Here is a 19,012-nt window from a genome sequence, read left to right as displayed (position 1 = left end):
TAGTTATTTTTGTTTTTATTTATTATTATTGTTTTTGATATAGGCTCGTATCATTTTCATTGTTTGTTCTTGAAGTATACAATCCACCAAAATGTCTACAGTTAATTATATATTGGTTGAAAAAATTGGCTCTTTTTTTACACTAGAATCCACTAAAATGTCAATGAAAGTCCAAATCCACTAAAGTCTATGGATTTGCGAATGCCCCTGATGTTCACGGACTTCAAAATACTTATGATTGAATATTTCAGACATTCACAGACTTTAAATTATTTGTGCTTGAACACCATAGACATTTACAGACTTTGAAATGTCTGTGATTGAATGTTGCAGATATTCACAGACTTAATGTCAACCAAAATCCCCCATTGACTACACCTCTTAGTATCTTATAAGCAATTAATATAAGAATTTAATTTGAAACATAGATGTTAGCAAAAGAATCTTTCCATTTAATTCAAAGAAAATTAAAATTCAATCAATGAATCATCTGAGAGTTCAACTCATCAAAACCATCCATTTTAAGCCATGGATGGCCGAAGCGCTCGAAAATACCACAACTGAAGGTTACAGAGATTATAAATTATACATCGAGTAAAACTAACCCAAGAGAGTGCCTGAGATGTGAAATTGACGTCAATATGTTCCTCTCCAGGCGTTCCATTTGAGCTTTAACTGAAACCATAACGGAGAAACACCCAAAACCCCTCTTGTCAACCTTGGATCAAACACATCAAAATGCACTTTCGTAGTGAATCTAACATAACTTCGGCAGGGATAGAAGGAAGCAACACAGGAAGAGCCTCGGAAGGTACGGTTTTAGCCAACTCTCGAGCCTTTTGCAAATGAACATTAGCAATAGAAGCCATCTCAAAAACTGCATTTGGTAAACCATCACGGTTATCCATCCGGATATGAGTTTGGCCTCCTTCTCTCACTAACAACCCGTGTTTCGATGCTACTTCAACTGGTATATATGGAATCTGAGGATTACGATTAAAATGGTAAGGTAGAGATCTAAGAAGTAAAAGAATACCACTTGCTTTCCCAATATGTGATGCTGCATGATCAGCTGTTGTTGACCTTATTCCTCCGACTTGAAGTGTCATATACAAGATGGTGGATACTGTGTCTTCTGCATATTTTTCGAGTTCTTCGATTGTTTCGGGAATGTCATTTACCTCTCTTCTTGCGTCGTTAATCCGAGCTTCAACGGATCTCTTTAGCCAACTTTTGCTGATATTGTGTTCGACGATTATAGATGAGAGAGCCTGAGCTGTGGGATGTTCGATTTTCTTGTGAGAGAAGATTTTGTCAATGGCTTCTTGCCACCAAAGGAGACGCATAAGACCGATTCTTGGATCAGAAGCAACATCCATTGCTTTGGCAGTTTCTACATTGAAAGCACGGAGAGCAAATGCAGCTTTCCGCATATGAGGGGCGAGTTGGAGGAGACAAAGGTAATGGTGGTAATCGTAGGTTCGTACTTGTTGTACACAGTGAGAAAAAGCTGCTCGGATCCCACTCGATGTCGAAACGCCATTCATCAAATTCTATTTGGTTCTTTCTGATATACAAAATAAGGCAAGAATAAAACCAATGTGTCCTATATCTGAAAGAAATTGTATTACGGCAGAATCCACAACATGAATAATAAGAATATATTGAATAGCCGAGACCCTGATGACAAATCTGACTCCCACGAAACCAAAAGAACCCCAAAATTTTTAAATTTGAATGAATATATCGAAGAAGAAAACTACACAAATGGCGACTAGGTTTTCTAAGAGAGAGACCGAAAATCTCTAACCCCTAAGCTAATGGTGCCATCCTAACTCCTGAACATAAGAGAATACCAGTGAAGGATGAATATGAGACTTCAGCGGATACTACAGTTTCCCCAATCTCATGCTCTAATATCTGTATCGAGATCGATTAGGGCATAACTTCCAGTAATTCAAGCTATGATATTCCGATAACTCAACCCCATTTGAAATTTGAACCGCCCAATTGAGGCGGATTGGGTTGATTCATATTACACATTTTAGGTCAATAATGTGAAACAAATTTTTAAGACAAACCAATAAAATACGGCCAGGGAAATATATAAACAAGAATAAGCTAATTCCTCATTCACTTCAAAAATTTAATTGGATTTTGACAAACACAATATAGTATTTTCAATGAACTAAAATGATTAGAAACCCTAGAAATCATAGATCAGAATTAGTGTATTGAATATAAGAATATTAAATGGAGGGCATTTCAATAGAGAATTCTAGAAAGAACTAGATTGATTGAAATCTCACCTGTTTAAAACGACGATGAGTTGCCGGAGAAATGATAAATCGGTGAGTTCACTTTCAAGACCTAAACTTTGAGTTTTGAGATTCAGTGTTGTATCGTTATATTTTTTTGTAAAAGGTCCTTCATGAGTTAGAAATTATGAAATACATCGTAATTTGCTCATCTTTACTAATAGCATCCCTAACTTACTTGGATACCAGAAGATTTGAAACTTGGTGCCTATAAAGCAAGTGTTTTCGCTCGGAAAGAAAGAAAGAAGAACTAGAATTCGTTAGCCAGATTCGCTTTTACCTTTCGGCTAATCGAAGGAGAACAAACTTATGATTGATTATGAGTTTGAATTGGTATCTCTTGATCCATATATCATCCCAACTTGTGACAATTGGGTTTTTATTTAGATTTCTAGTCCATTCCTTGAACAAAAACTTTATTTGTATCATTCTTTTGATACAAGTATGTAAAACCTTAAATGGATCATTTGTAAAAATATTGGTACCCCAACTATTTTCTCACTAAACAGAAAGCTGAATTGACTACTGCATTAGAATTGGATATCTCGTTACTCGTACTTCTTCGATGAAAATTAAATTGAATCATTTCGAACAAATATTGAAAAAGTAATCCGTTTGCTATCTTAATATATTCACCCTTTAGTTGCTAAGATAAATAAAAGAACAAAAAAACACACTTCTGAAGCAACAAGTCAATAATTTAGCCATAACATTTGATGTTTTTTCCTGGTTCTATCTGAGACAACTGGCTGAACATAGATGCTCTTTTGGCCATAATAACAGTTGTAACACAAGAGGATTACAAATAAACTGACAACGAAAACCAAAACAAGAAACATCGACAGCCCATGGATCATCACTACGAGCAACCTCAGTTCTTGCCCACCTGATCAACATTTGTCTTTCCGAATTCCGGAACCTGGAAAACACTTCAAACCAGTTATTTCTGACTCTCCATATTCTATATGTTATTTCCCTGCAAAAATGAAGCTTTTGAGGAACATTCTTCGATTGCTTAAGAAATAATCCTAATTTTAGTACGAAAGCGATCTTATAATTTTGGAAAGGATAAAACAAGTGTTCATACATGTGTAAATGATGTGTAAGGACATGTTTTGGACACAGAATAAAGTATATAAATAACACAACTTTAATAACAAAAGAGAGTCATAAATATAAAAATCGGGAATATGACTGATTTTCATTTTAGTGGAAACTTACAGAGGGAATTGGGTGGAGATGAGATATTTCTGCAGCTTAGAATCCTGTTGAATCAACTAATGAAGAGTAAGATGCATTTTCATCAACCGTGGATCTCTTCTTGCCGTCACTGTCTCTAGTCGATTCTTTATTGGTAGTATTGCTAAGTGATCCCATTTCTAAACCTGCTATTTCGAATAGTTTTAACTTTTGATGCTTTGTTTCTTCTATATCACCTTCCCAGCAAGTTTCACAAACGATTTCGACAGCCTTTTCCATTTTGTCCTCCGTCAGAAGATCCCCATTTTGCAGAAGCACGAGGTAAACCTGGTCGGCGCAAGCCTTCCGTATCTGAAGCAAATCATGATGGAGAAACTGCGGTTAGTATCTCAAGGAGAAATCAGTCACTCGGGAGTCACTTAGGAATACTAAATTTATACATGATGGCTGAGAACTCTGCTGAGTCACACCGGAGATACTCGGCCAGGCTAGGCCCGGGGGCAGGGCGCTAAATATAAGCCACAACTACTTAGGCATCCGAGAAATATTACGCAATGATAAATAGAAAAGATTGCAAAGGTACCTAGTGTCTAATATAAAATTGATATTGTTTTTTTTTTCGGAAGAGTATTGAAATCATAATATGTTGTCAGGTAATCGACAAACCTTCGGGTATCGGTGGCTGAGAAAATTAAGAAGCTGTGAGAAGGCCTGGTATTTGATCTGATCTGAAACCGAAGCTATATATCCAAAAATAGAAATGCCTGTGTATAATTTGGAGAAGTCCTTCGAGTTTTTCAACTCAACAAGCAAGGAATTCAAGACACCAGCACAGAAGTCACATGTGTAGTCCTGTTTTCCATTTAAGGCAATATTATTAGAGTCAATCAGATTAATACTTGCAAAAATGATGAATCATAGAACTAATACTTAGAAGTGAAAAATAAAGAGAAGAAAAGGACAGTCAATTTGCTTAGCTTTAGACCCGTCCACAGGTACTTCTAATACACCTGTGGCGTAGGCTCAGCCGCTCAGACACATTCAATAGACCATGTACATGTGTCATAAATCTTTACTGACATTGACATTGGATCTGTCCTTTTTTGACTGGACCAAAAGGAACTTGCCTTGCGTAACTTATTAGGGGCATCCTGAAAGCTTTCAAGTTGAAATATGGTTTCCAAATTACATTCTGAATAAGGGAATTCAGCCAAAGGATATAATTAGGCATTCATTCATGCAAAAAGCTCTCAGCTTGACTGTGGACATAGTAAACACATGGGTAGAAACCAGTGCAGGACTCTTTGATTTCAAATTTTTAACCCAAATGAACATAGGCTCATGTCATGAATAAGCACGCACAAATTTTGATACAAGATTAAAGAAATAAACAAGCCAAAGAGGGGAGCTCCCTTCAACTGTTTGTTCTCTCACTGGTACGTACTAAAACAAGGAGGCATGAATTACTGTAGGCGAATGTCCATATATATATATAAGAAATAAATGCTACAATTACATTAAACCAAAGATGTTCAAGTTCAAGGTTATCAATCAACTGTCTCCTAAAACATTAGGGAATATGAAATGCAGAGAAACCATATACAATACAAATTAATCTTTTAAACGTAAAAGATAAAAAGAAATAAAGGAAAAGCAAATCGGAAGACAAGGAGCATTATACAACCAAAGGTTAACCAATTCAATTATTAGGCATGGTGGAAAGTAGGAGTCAATCAGTCAACTGACCTTCATGTTCAAGAAAAACATTTTGCTGAAGAGAATCTCAATGACCTGAAGAAAAGTTAATATCAGAGTTCAGTTCCAAATACAACTGTAGGAGAATAATAATGAAGTTGTGTAGCATCAAAACTGTACTCTTATAATTAGGCTCACTAATGGCTCAAATGAGCAGCAACCATCACCCTGTCACGTGTTTTTGTAATAGCTTAAACCTCCATTTATGTATTCATGAAGATGATCCAAGGGACTACCGAGTCGATAATCGCGGGAAATCGGGTCAGTGGGCAACCTCCTACCGATTTTATGGGCGATTTTGCTGGCCTATTTGTCGATTTCTACAACATATATTAGCTCTGTGGTGCAATAAGTTGATTGATCAGTGTTAACCAATCGTGCGCTCATAATACAACAAGTGGGTATAGAGTTGCTTTCTTCTAAGACTAAGACTTCTGTCATAAGTTTTTCTGGGGACCCATGTAGCCCTCCCGCCCCACACGACCAGTCCAATTGAGGAAATAGAGTGGTAGTGAGGCCATAAGTTTACTATTTTAACTTGCACAGATAGTCTTTTGTAAATGTTAACTTATCTCTTAGGAAATGATGCAAGTATATTCAGACCCATCAAGGGCAAGGGCATTAAAAGTAGCTTACCCTCAAAGTGGGGATAATCACCCTGTCACATTTTTTGTACTCTTGCAGAACCCAAAGAAGGTCAGTGCTGAGTATGTACTCTCCGGACTTTCTCATATCTTGCTCTCTGGATGCGGAATGTTGAAGATACTCTAATAAAGCTGCAAGCGACGCCTTTCTCAATGAATCTTGCAAACCCCCAACAGAGATTACTAAACCAGAGACCACATATTTGCTGTAACAACTAAACTGAAGTAATTGTACAAAACGTTGAAATGAGAAAGTAGGCACCTGCAAAAAAGAAGCACTAACGAGGTTTCTGTAAGAAGAAAACAGAAAGATTAAATGAAAAAGCTCACCCAACAATATAAAAGTACACTCACTGCCCATTCTGCTTCTACTTGACTTGGAACAATTTCTTCTAGTTTTTCTCTATAAGGTATGCATGGTATAAAATAGTTGCTATTATATAAAACTCTTTGGAGAATCCTCGCAGCTACTTCTCTTAATTTATCCATCTTCTCGACGGATTACTTTATTATGCCACCAACTAACCTCGTTGCATGGCTTACACCAAAAAGTATGTGCTTTTGGTCATCTTGTTCCGTGCAACAAGCAACTTCTGTTGTCTTTCTTGGAAAACCAATTGACTGTTTCTTGCAAAGTATATAAGTACATCGTTCAAGGCCATCCATTGCAGCTTCACGTACCCAAGAACCCACATCACCTCTGTTGTCTACAGAATAGTCATCAAGAGCCTTAAACAAAGTTTGCATCACTTCGTTACTAAGTAGAAGATACAGAGATGTCTCCTCAGAACCGAAAAAGGAACTTTTGTTTTCCGCTGTTACTGTTTCACAGACTGATATAAGACCACGGACCGCATTGACACGGGCTTCAGCATCCCGGTCATCAGGGTTATCCTGCAGTTAGAAGCTAGATTAGCAAATCACAATCCGTTATGTCAAAAGATGGAGATAAGTAACAATGTCCTTAAACGAAATATTGGTATATACCTCAATCGCGCAAGAAGAACAAAGTTTTAATAACACATCCCTCCATCTTTTAGCCAAAAAGTCAAACGGCAAAACACCAACTGCCAATGCTGATCCTCGTCTTACAGCAACGTTAGGATCATCTAAGAGCTTTAGATACTTAGAGGTTATATCAGTGGCACCTCCATCATCTTTGTTAATAAAGTATGATGTAACGAAGTGCTGTAATGCTTCAACAGCGGAATTCTGTACATAGTCGGAATATGTATTTAGATGCCAGGGTAAGCTAAAAATGACAAGCAACATAATTCTAAAAAAAGAATATGCACCTGAATCTGGGCATTGGGATGTCGCAAATTTTCATTTAGAGTGTCAAGCAGACTTCTCTTAATCTTTTCTGGCAAAGATATATGAGCAATAGAAATGCACTCAATGAAACGTGAAACAGCAGAACGCATAATCTCTCCACCTTTCCCACGATAAAGACGTGCTTTCTCAATAGCAGGAATTACACCAGCAACAGATTTCTGCTTATCTATACCAAGGAGAAAATAGATATAGATTTCACCCATCATGATGCTTCCACTATGTTTTTAGTTTTATTTGATCACTATTATCACTAATATTATTATCATCAATATGAACTACTTAAGTGTTAACCATAAACAGACTCGGTATCACATTCTAGAATTCCTAAATTTCCTAATCAATTGGATAACTAGGATCATGTGCAGATTAACAACCCTCATTTGGTTGTTGGAAGTGGGAATATTCAAAGGATGTCGAGCTCAGGTGGGTCAAAACATGGACATCTAGATGACGAATAGGATATAGGAACCCCAAAACTTTTACGACGTTGTTCCACTAAGAGGAAAGTCACAGTTACATTCATCAATTTTGTAACGACGGCGTGATATACTAAATCAGTATGATGGGCAGAATAATTTTGGCTACTCGTTCTGGGTAGCCAACTAAGGTAATTGCCGTCAAGCATCAGAAAATCATGCATGAGTCAGCAGATGAAGCCTTGGCCTTGGGTTCAAAACCCTGCGGGTCTGAAGAGGAAAAAGAGAGCTTGTGCTCTAGCAAGGACATCTTTACCCACTAGAAGCATACAATTAGGTTTGACAGCACCAAAATAATTTCATAGGATTCCCAAAAAATAACCGAGTCACTGACAAGATCAGCCTGAAGGTAACACACCTCCCATGAGAAGCTTAATATCACATGAATGAAGCAAGGAGATGCCTCTGCTGTGGTTTCAAAACCATGTGGATACAATGTGAAAAGGATGTCCTAATATGGACATCAATAGCTACTACAAGCATATAACCCTAGGTGTAACAGCAGTATAACCATAGCACAAACATTCTCGATGGATCATGGAACTCCCCAGCAATACCCCACAAGTCGAGTTTGAAGGTAAAACACATACCAGTGGGAAGCTTAATATCACATGAATGCAGAGCCAAAACAAGTTCTCCAGCGGCTAAAGTAGCACCATGACGCATGCACAAATCAGACGAGAGAGTGCAGGAGATTAGCTTGTCCAGAACGTTGTCAGCAAAATGTCCAGGCTCATATTTTACAAGAGCTGACAGGGCCTTAGCTGCAAGTTCTCTCAAACCCTTCTCCTGAATATGTCAAAACTATTTGAGTTAAACTTAATATAGAATCAAAATATACATTGTAAATCCAAACAGATAATGGAAGGGCTACACCCATAATTTTTAACTTGCACAGTCATGTTAGAACCATAAAATACCTAGGTTAACGTCATTATCACGTAACAAGGGTTGATCCTAGAGTTAAAAGGTGTAAGTAAACTAAAGGACCTGATAACTACGATAAGAAAATGCATTTATACATTTAAATCTGTATATATTCATAAGTTGTATCCTCGCTTCGGCCTTTTTCACTCATTGTACCTCGAAACCAATGTCAGATACCCCATGGCGATGTTGGCTACCAACAAAATGCAGTGGGGTTGGATATCAACTATCCACATTGGTGTCAGATATCGACGACCCGCAGCAGTGTTGGATATCAACAACCGGCGGGATGTCGGATACTGATACCCTACATGTGTCTATGTTACATAGGTATACAAATTATAGAACTAAGAAAAATAGTTCGAGAGCTGAAAGTATACCCAATGACAAATTTTGTTGTATAACAGTTCTTCACTAAAAGGAAGAAGATACTCATTATACTGAGCAATTGATACAGCCACACAAATATATGAGTTTACATGCGAGGAGAGAGAAAAATAATCTGCCGTATTCACTATGTCAATTCCATGAGGATAACTTCCTTGTCTTCCCACATTTTCCTGAAAAGCAGCCGCAGCTGCTCTTCTGCAGTTAACCTAAGCAACACAGAAGGATTAAGATTTTAAGATCTTTGAGGGAGATTTACCAGAGGGGTAGAGAATCAGTATAAGAGAAAACTTAACCACCTCGCGATCATAACATGCAACAGCCAAAAGGTGCGGGGCAAGCTCTTCCAATATACTTTTCATATCAGAGTGAAAGTATGCACGACCAAATGCCCAACAAACAAATGCAGCAGCATCACGCACGTGAGATCCAACACTATGTGGACCTCTTCGAACATCATAATGTAATGCCTGTAATCAACGCTTCATCATAACTCAGTAGGAAACGCGTGCCACACGCAGCAGATACTAATCCATTTAAAAGAGATCAAAGCAGTAACTTCTAAAAGATTAATGACACAAAAACTTCCAAACGAGAGAGAGAGAGAGAGAGAGAGAGAGGGGTTGACGTATCTCCTATATCTATATTTCAAAAGATAAAGTAGCAGCAAAAAAATACCCTCAAGAGCAAAAGGGAGGGCAGACTGAGCTTTTCTGTGAAACTTACTGGTAGTCAACGTGACAACTTCAGGCGAGTAACAAAAGTTTGGACCGGTTACTTCTTACCTATTTTATCAATGGCGTTAGGTTTCAAGGCTAAGAAAGACTGAAATACCTTTATAATAACAGGAACAACTTTCGGAAGACTAACAGGTAATAGCAATCCTCTCCGAGCCAGTTCAGCCAATGCTAAGCAACCTCCATGCCATGATCCATCTCCCTACATAATCAAAGTACAAAATTAGTGGTTGCCTACTCTATCTAACTGACGAGATGAAGGGCTTGCAGAAATCGGGACGCAGGAGCATTGCGATAAATTTAATTTTCTACAGCAGAAGGACCTCCACAACCATTTTTATCGGCCAACCCGACTTACAGAGAAAGAAGAAGAAATGATTACACTAACAAACCTCGCCAGGTGAGAAAAGCTCCAGAACAGATGAGAGGATTTCATCAGCAAGGGCAGATGTCAATCGTGTCGTAGTTCGTCCTATACCTTTTGCTGCTGACCATCGAACAACAGTATCCTGCACTAACAATAACATTTTCTTATTACAAAACCAAGTTCAGATTTTTCAGCAGCGAGAGAGGATATTCAGTATGGACAATTGGACATATTCTAATTGGGCAAGAACCAGTTCTGGAGGGCTCGTAAAGCAGCAACCATTTCTGAATGTTATGAAAAAAATGAGCATATAGATTATTTGTTGGACTGATGCTCCATTGTCTACCTCAGAGTTTGAACTTTGAATTATGGGAGGAAAAGGGGACCCTTAAGTAGTGTCAGTGGCTCAGCCCCCATACCGGTCTTGAATTAATTAACACTATTTTAGTTTAAAAAATTTCAAGCTCAAGACAGGAGCTACTAAAATCTAAATCCAACTGAAAATGTAAACACTGCTGCTAGTGCATATAGAACAAAATACTGGTGTCTATCTTTTTTTCCAAATGCTTCTTTGGTCGTCAAGGGACAAAAAATACATTGCACATGAGAACAAATCCAAGAACTACAATGATTCATTGTCGACCTGATCACTTTGAATAGCAGACAGCATAAACTAATGTTCTTTTACATGATACTAAACAATCTACGTGGAGATCCAAAACTAAGTCCTTCTAATTAGACCGTGTTAATAGAATAGAACAAGGAGAACAGCTGAACAAGTCAACATTTCAAAAGTTAAGAAAGACAAGGAGAACAAGATATCACCCTTCATACATACCGTATCTCTCAATCCTGATAATAATAACTCGATGATATCCTCTAAAATTTCTGGAACATCAATGTTGTCATCTTGCGAAGAACTCGCAACTTCTTCTAAACTACACGAATCTGAACCCAGACCATGACTGCTTTGATCATTTTCCGCTAAATTGTTCCTTCCTAATTTAGTATTTCTGCCCTGTATAGATCAGTAAAATTGACAGTCTTAAGTACCAAACATTAAACCGGTAAACCAGATAGCAATAATATTCTGTTTGACACCTCCATTTGCAGATGCTCAGAATTAATTTCCTTATTACTAGAAGCAACTTTAAGTTGTGGTACCAGTTTTCTGAAAAAGGAAAACTATGCTTGGCTTCCAAGATTCCAAATATCCTATATCTGTGTCGGTTGCTGTAAATGCTATAGAGAAAAGGAACAAAACTTACAAGATTTGTTTAAGTTTATACAACATAAGAAGTACCAACATTTATATTTCTTGTTTGTCAAACAGTTAAGTCTATATATTATTGTAGCAAAGTGAAAAAGACTATACTACCTTATATTTTTCTGTAAGACTTAATGCACGCCTTTTGCGCATCGAGGCATATACAGGCGATGCTTCACAATTTCGGAGCAAACGTAAAATCAGGCCAAATGTAACATAAAATCAAGCCAAATGTAACATAAAATCAAGATTTCAATGATTTGAATGATTTGAACTCTAGCCAAAATGTAACATAAAATCAAGATTTCAAGTATTCAAATGGACTCAATGTATGTAAATTCCTCGTGTAGAGAGCAGAAAAGGTAGTGAATATATGAAACACAAATAAATTTCCTATAAACAAAATGGAGGAAGCACAAGAAAAAGAAGGGAACGTATTATGTATAACATAATTAGTTAAGCAAATGACTGAGTACAAGAATCTCTAGAGGAAACGACATTAATGATTTTCAAGCATTAAACGAGACATGAAAAAATTGGAGAATTTTCTAACCACGTAACGCCACGTTGGGGACCGATGTGGGAGGCAAGTAAGCCCAATACGTTGAGTTAATTTCACCAACAATTTACGAAGTAAAGAACTTCGAGAAGCAGTACTTGACTTCATCAAGGCTGAGGTGTCTTGCCAAACAATAGGAACTACATCAAGTAAGCTTTTCCTAGTACCAGTCTGCACAGTAAGAAAAAAAAAAAATTAAAGCTCAAAAGTGCAACAGATGCAAGTAGCAACATTAAAAAGCAAAGATCAAGAAGGGGAAACGAAATGTCAAAATTTGCCAGCTATTAGAGTACAAAGCCTGAGCAAGCCAAAAAAATGTTAATGTGATATCTAGTCATGAAGCCATTTTGCTTCTGTCTATTTTGATCAATGAGGTGTAGCTAACTTCGAATCGACCTCTTGAATGTTGATCTAACATAATAACAAATTTATTGTAATGATAAGCAGAACAAACGAAACAGGGATGAACATATATAATGAAGTGACTGCATTTGAATCTTAAAAGGCTTAAACAGGAGGGAGGATCAACTGCCCAACCTTTGAATTTGTTATGTTATGTAATATAATATATGACTGGTTTCATGGTTTATCATGCACGATATGTATCAAATAGCCAATTGTATAATATGTTATGTAAATCATATACCCATATAATAAGGGTGCTCAGCCTCCACCACCACCACAAAAGAAAAACTAATTTTTCCTCCTCCCCCATGGATTTTTGCCCTGGCAATCTTGAGGCGCCTACACTGCCTTCAGGTTTTCCAAACTACCCAAGCGGGTATAGGAAGCGCAAACTAAAGAAAAAAAGAATAGCAACCCAGCGAAACCAAATAATGATCTAAATAGGTCAAATAGCTTCATAGCATATATCAAAAGTCTATATGACTCCAAGAGAGTAAAAGCAGATAAACTCTTAAGAATGCGGCACTTTCATTTACTTATTTGTTTAATTTTCATTTGAACTTACTAATCCAGTTAAAGAGTAAAAATTGCTATGCAACGATGTTTATAATGATATAAATGTGAAAATATATGCTGAAAAGCTGAGGTTGAACCTTAAAAATGGCTGCTAGTGCCTCCACAACACCAAGTAATAGGAAACGATCTGCGACATCATCTTCGATGGAAGATAGTACTTCGTGTGTCCATTCAATGAAGCTGGCCAGGAAGAAAAAGAAGAAGAAGATAAGTGCAAATTAAGAAGAATATATCTAGACCATGGTTGAATGTATCGTCATACTGGTCTCTTCAGGTACCTATTCATTACATTACTATCAAACTTTGTACGTAAAAGTAATAAAAACATTAGACTTGCGAGACAAAAATATGATAATCTGCAGCAAATATCAGATTTAAAAGCCACTTGGATTACCGTAACTCAAAACAGACATATTAAATCACATTTTGAACAATCTGAAGAATCTAAATATGAAAGAGGCAAAGTTCAAGGAACCACCACGTAGCGGACATATTAATTAAACATGTTTTAAAGCATTCCACTCATTTTTATTCCAAAGATATTAGATATGTTATTATCAATCATTAATCAATTGATCCACTATATTTCATTGAAAATATTGTGAAATGAGTCTGTCAAAATGTATAGGACTCTTCCATCACAATGTTTGAGCATCGTTGTATCAATATAGCACATGTATCAATTTCCATTCAACATTATATCAAAATGACATTTGTAACTCTAATTAAGACTTGTGTGTGTGTGTGTGTGTGAAATATTAAAGGGCACATTTAAGGGAAACCTGGTGAAGGCATTTGGCATATCTGGACGTGTTAAAAGTCTTGAGAGGACCAAGCCAGCTATGCCGCGCATGGGACCAGCACTTGAGAGATAATCTTTTGAGAAAGACAATATCCTAAGCACTAAAGGGGGTGGTTCAAGTCCACCCATTTTGTTATCATTTGCAATACTAGTATCTACAGATGAGATATCAAAAGGAACCAAAACAAGAATAGACAGCCACAAGAGTATGACAGGTACATATTCATATAACTTTCTAATTTTTTGCTTCTAACACGTCTGAGATCTAAACAAAACGATATGTGATATGTGAGCTTTCATAGCTTCATTTACTCATCAAATTCTGCTTTTACTTCATTTATGTAATCTTGGGTGCAATCTTCTTTTAATCCACAACAGTCACACTTGGCTAATTCAATCTCCATTCTTTTACAGTCACACTTGGCTCATTCAATCTCCATTCTTGAGTTGTTCGTGTGATCATATGTATAGTGAGAAAAGTAGCTATATTTTTTGGGGTTTCTCTGTTTTTTCTCACTAGATTTTGGATGTTTTTGTTGTCACAATATATAGATGATGGTGTGTTTGGGTTATGATTGTGTCGATTCCTGTTCACTTTCTTTGTCACTCAAACTAAGATGTATTTCAGAAATTTTTTATTATATGTTACTAAGATGTATGTTCTGAAATTGATTATATGTTCTGAAATTTTGGCTACAGAAATGTCAAACTCTTGAGAGAGTGCGGATTTTGATTGTTTCGACAAAACGTCCGAGAATGACATTGGCAAACAGAAAGGTTGTGAAGGTTCTCCAATGGCATGGCATGTATCATGTGTTCTTAGTGTGCCCGTCGGGTCTGTTTTCCTCTCTTATATAGATACATCATTAATAAAATACACAAATTTGATAAGTCCGATAACTACCGTCATTGAAGACACTGCGAATGGATACATCATATATCTTTGAAATATCAAAGATATAAATGGCTAGTCTTTTCCCGCAGACAAATTTGACTTCAATTGTTTTGAATGTCCTTCACATAATCTACAAAATTATATGCTAACGCTTAGTAATGTCAAACCAGCCTTACATGGGTTGGGATTGCCCGAGATAATACATATTATCATGATACTATTATTACTTTTTAGTTATTTTTGTTTTTATTTATTATTATTGTTTTTGATATGGGCTCGTATCATTTTCATTGTTTGTTCTTGAAGTATACAATCCACCAAAATGTCTACAGATAATTATATATTGGTTGAAAAAATTGGCTCTTTTTTTACACTAGAATCCACTAAAATGTCAATGAAAGTCCAAATCCACTAAAGTCTATGGATTTGCGAATGCCCCTGATGTTCACGGACTTCAAAATACTTATGATTGAATATTTCAGACATTCACAGACTTTAAATTATTTGTGCTTGAACACCATAGACATTTACAGACTTTGAAATGTCTGTGATTGAATGTTGCAGATATTCACAGACTTAATGTCAACCAAAATCCCCCATTGACTACACCTCTTAGTATCTTATAAGCAATTAATATAAGAATTTAATTTGAAACATAGATGTTAGCAAAAGAATCTTTCCATTTAATTCAAAGAAAATTAAAATTCAATCAATGAATCATCTGAGAGTTCAACTCATCAAAACCATCCATTTTAAGCCATGGATGGCCGAAGCGCTCGAAAATACCACAACTGAAGGTTACAGAGATTATAAATTATACATCGAGTAAAACTAACCCAAGAGAGTGCCTGAGATGTGAAATTGACGTCAATATGTTCCTCTCCAGGCGTTCCATTTGAGCTTTAACTGAAACCATAACGGAGAAACACCCAAAACCCCTCTTGTCAACCTTGGATCAAACACATCAAAATGCACTTTTCGTAGTGAATCTAACATAACTTCGGCAGGGATAGAAGGAAGCAACACAGGAAGAGCCTCGGAAGGTACGGTTTTAGCCAACTCTCGAGCCTTTTGCAAATGAACATTAGCAACAGAAGCCATCTCAAAAACTGCATTTGGTAAACCATCACGGTTATCCATCCGGATATGAGTTTGGCCTCCTTCTCTCACTAACAACCCGTGTTTCGATGCTACTTCAACTGGTATATATGGAATCTGAGGATTACGATTAAAATGGTAAGGTAGAGATCTAAGAAGTAAAAGAATACCACTTGCTTTCCCAATATGTGAGGCTGCATGATCAGCTGTTGTTGACCTTATTCCTCCGGCTTGAAGTGTCATATACAAGATGGTGGATACTGTGTCTTCTGCATATTTTTCGAGTTCTTCGATTGTTTTGGGAATGTCATTTACCTCTCTTCTTGCGTCGTTAATCCGAGCTTCAACGGATCTCTTTAGCCAACTTTTGCTGATTTTGTGTTCGACGATTATAGATGAGAGAGCCTGAGCTGTGGGATGTTCGATTTTCTTGTGAGAGAAGATTTTGTCAATGGCTTCTTGCCACCAAAGGAGACGCATAAGACCGATTCTAGGATCAGAAGCAACATCCATTGCTTTGGCAGTTTCTACATTGAAAGCACGGAGAGCAAATGCAGCTTTCCGCATATGAGGGGCGAGTTGGAGGAGACAAAGGTAATGGTGGTAATCGTAGGTTCGTACTTGTTGTACACAGTGAGAAAAAGCTGCTCGGATCCCACTCGATGTCGAAACACCATTCATCAAATTCTATTTGGTTCTTTCTGATATACAAAATAAGGGAAGAATAAAACCAATGTGTCCTATATCTGAAAGAAATTGTATTACGGCAGAATCCACAACATGAATAATAAGAATATATTGAATAGCCGAGACCCTGATGACAAATCTGACTCCCACGAAACCAAAAGAACCCCAAAATTTTTAAATTTGAATGAATATATCGAAGAAGAAAACTACACAAATGGCGACTAGGTTTTCTAAGAGAGAGACCGAAAATCTCTAACCCCTAAGCTAATGGTGCCATCCTAACTCCTGAACATAAGAGAATACCAGTGAAGGATGAATATGAGAGTTCAGCGGATACTACAGTTTCCCCAATCTCATGCTCTAATATCTGTATCGAGATCGATTAGGGCATAACTTCCAGTAATTCAAGCTATGATATTCTGATAACTCAACCCCATTTGAAATTTGAACCGCCCAATTGAGGCGGATTGGGTTGATTCATATTACACATTTTAGGTCAATAATGTGAAACAAATTTTTAAGACAAACCAATAAAATACGGCCAGGGAAATATATAAACAAGAATAAGCTAATTCCTCATTCACTTCAAAAATTTAATTGGATTTTGACAAACACAATATAGTATTTTCAATGAACTAAAATGATTAGAAACCCTAGAAATCATAGATCAGAATTAGTGTATTGAATATAAGAATATTAAATGGAGGGCATTTCAATAGAGAATTCTAGAAAGAACTAGATTGATTGAAATCTCACCTGTTTAAAACGACGATGAGTTGCTGGAGAAATGATAAATCGGTGAGTTCACTTTCAAGAATGATAAATCTCACCTGTTCCAAATTAAGGTACTTTAATACTCAATACTTGCACTCTTCCAATTTGACATACAAATCTTATACAAATACAGATACCATTAACAACCCAACTACAGACTTTGGTAAAATACTTAACCTCAGCAGAAATTACTCGTCGGGTAATACTTAATGAAATTTGTCGATAATGGCTCTAATTATCTGAGGATCTCTACTACTGTGCTCTCATTTGAGCTTTTCCAAAGAAAACAAATTCCAACCAACAGATTCTGACAGGAGACCAAATGTTAAATAAACTACTAGATAGACTAATATTTTCGACAAAATATTTGATAGCACAAACCTAATTGATTAATCTTTAATTAGATTGTTAATGACAACCCCAAAGATTTGAATCATATTAGGGCAAAATCATAAAAATTTCTCCAAAATTTCATCAAGACAGACAAATAAAATCAATTTAGGGCAAAACCATAAAAAGTTCTCAAAAATTAGAGTTGAAAAGATAACAACAAAGTACCTTCAAACCAAGATGTTGTTAGGAAGTGGCGGGATGCCAACACCAAGCTCGAAATCGAACCTAAGATGAAGCTTGGGTTCGTAGAGAGAGAGAGAGAGATCTATAGAATTAGAAATTTGTAAAGAGAGTTAGCAAAGAGAAAGAGGTAAGAGAGATAGATGATGATAGAATAAGAGATTTGAATCTTACCTTTGTTAATGAAAGAAGGAAGAATGATGAAAAACCCTAGATGTTTTTCTCCCAAAAAGTTTCGCTCTCTTAACCGGTTGAAATTTGCCCTAGGAGAGTAAACATCTTGACCTTGTGGATGATTAATTATAATACCAGCCCTTGGATTCAATTCACTGGTTGCGATATCATCATACATAAACACAACAATATTCTCTTCCTTCAATCCTCCTTTCTTCAATAGCTGATACGCATGACATACATCCGCCTGCATCACACACAATCAAAACCCCCTTCCTTCCCTTACTACGTAACAAGTAGTAACAACAACTTCCTCCCCCCTTGTAAAATAAATACACATGACACACCGGCGGTGGTAGTGCGCGCGTTGTTTTAAAGTTAGTTTACCTCCTGATGACGGTAATTACCGTAACCGGCCGGAAGAACCGGCTACCAGAATCGCCCATCTCGTCCCGATTTCATCCTCTTTCTCCGACGGCAGTTTAATCGTTGACTCCCATTGATTAAAATCATCTAGTCGAGAAGTTTGACCATGAAAGGCCGTAGCTAATAGTAACAAGAAGAGTAACAAAAAGGCTTGGACCGCCGAGGAATTCGCCATGGAAATCGGGTTTCTAGACTAGAGACCAGAGAGAAAGAGGAGGAAAGAGACAAGTTTGAGGTGATAAAATGAAGAGATAGTTGAGAGGTTTAGGTGAAACAAGCAGCCATGCAAAAAAAGGTAAAGGGTAAATGACACGTGTAGATGTTGTTTTGTACAAATGGGATCAGGAAAATGATACCCACAAATTGAACTTTTAAACGTGTAAATGTTGTTTCTCTCTCTCTCTCTCTCTCTCTCTCTCTCTCTACAAGACACTCAAATAATTGTGTATAATAAAGACAGATCATATTATTTTGAAACTGAAAATAGTATCTAGCAAATTTTGCTGGCTATTTTTTTTTTTTTTTTTTTTTTTTTTGTTGAAAGAAGAAATACAAACAAAAGCACTACAAATTAAGATCCCACTTCATGTTGTCTATAGAGAGCCACGTTCTGGGAATCCTGTGTTTCCG

General features: G+C 36.8%; 2 protein-coding genes and 2 pseudogenes across 6 annotated transcripts in view; all 4 read right to left on the bottom strand.

Moving 5' to 3' along the window:
- Positions 1 to 431: 431 nt before the first annotated feature.
- LOC147548587 (uncharacterized) lies at positions 432 to 2,369 on the bottom strand (annotated as a pseudogene). Its single transcript, XR_015238897.1, has 2 exons — positions 2,310 to 2,369; positions 432 to 1,567 (listed from the first exon to the last, which is right to left on the bottom strand). The product of XR_015238897.1 is annotated as an uncharacterized LOC147548587 (transcript).
- A 513-nt stretch (positions 2,370 to 2,882) lies between these two features.
- LOC147548586 (tubulin-folding cofactor D-like) lies at positions 2,883 to 14,004 on the bottom strand (annotated as a pseudogene). Its single transcript, XR_015238650.1, has 17 exons — positions 13,736 to 14,004; positions 13,031 to 13,133; positions 11,967 to 12,143; positions 10,985 to 11,164; positions 10,172 to 10,288; positions 9,877 to 9,981; positions 9,342 to 9,512; positions 9,036 to 9,251; positions 8,319 to 8,517; positions 7,213 to 7,418; positions 6,905 to 7,129; positions 6,272 to 6,811; positions 5,910 to 6,179; positions 5,265 to 5,309; positions 4,185 to 4,370; positions 3,540 to 3,869; positions 2,883 to 3,294 (listed from the first exon to the last, which is right to left on the bottom strand). The product of XR_015238650.1 is annotated as a tubulin-folding cofactor D-like (transcript).
- LOC147548585 (uncharacterized) lies at positions 12,107 to 18,630 on the bottom strand. Of its 2 annotated transcripts, XR_015238651.1 has the most exons (6): positions 17,957 to 18,630; positions 17,768 to 17,867; positions 17,192 to 17,265; positions 15,487 to 16,449; positions 13,031 to 13,133; positions 12,107 to 12,143 (listed from the first exon to the last, which is right to left on the bottom strand). XR_015238651.1 is itself a non-coding variant. In XM_086671896.1 (4 exons), the coding sequence occupies exon 4, from the start codon at positions 16,427 to 16,429 to the stop codon at positions 15,518 to 15,520; it is 912 nt and encodes a 303-aa protein (XP_086528022.1). In that variant the 5' UTR covers positions 16,430 to 16,449; positions 17,192 to 17,265; positions 17,768 to 17,867; positions 17,957 to 18,630; the 3' UTR covers positions 15,313 to 15,517. The 2 variants fall into 2 exon arrangements, 1 of the variants encoding a protein (XP_086528022.1); XM_086671896.1 differs by lacking the exons at positions 12,107 to 12,143; positions 13,031 to 13,133 and having other exon boundaries at positions 15,313 to 16,449.
- The window catches only part of LOC147548583 (uncharacterized), a 20,829-nt gene continuing 13,934 nt past the window's right edge, over positions 12,118 to 19,012 (bottom strand). Inside the window, exons 2-3 of one of the 2 annotated variants that reach the window (XR_015238652.1) lie at positions 13,031 to 13,133; positions 12,118 to 12,143 (exon numbers count right to left, since the gene is read on the bottom strand). The gene's annotated coding sequence lies outside the window, so the exon portion shown is untranslated. Of the gene's footprint in view, positions 12,144 to 13,030; positions 13,134 to 19,012 lie in introns of those variants that run through there. The other variant, XM_086671897.1, reaches the window with a different exon arrangement.

This window comes from Eschscholzia californica, unplaced genomic scaffold (assembly GCF_041429995.1).
Source record: "Eschscholzia californica isolate CP2 unplaced genomic scaffold, dmEscCali1.0.p SCAF_3, whole genome shotgun sequence".
NCBI classification, from domain to species: domain Eukaryota; kingdom Viridiplantae; phylum Streptophyta; class Magnoliopsida; order Ranunculales; family Papaveraceae; genus Eschscholzia; species Eschscholzia californica.
The sequence above is the reverse complement of the archived record's forward strand: the minus strand, read 5'-3'. Positions and strand labels throughout refer to the sequence as shown.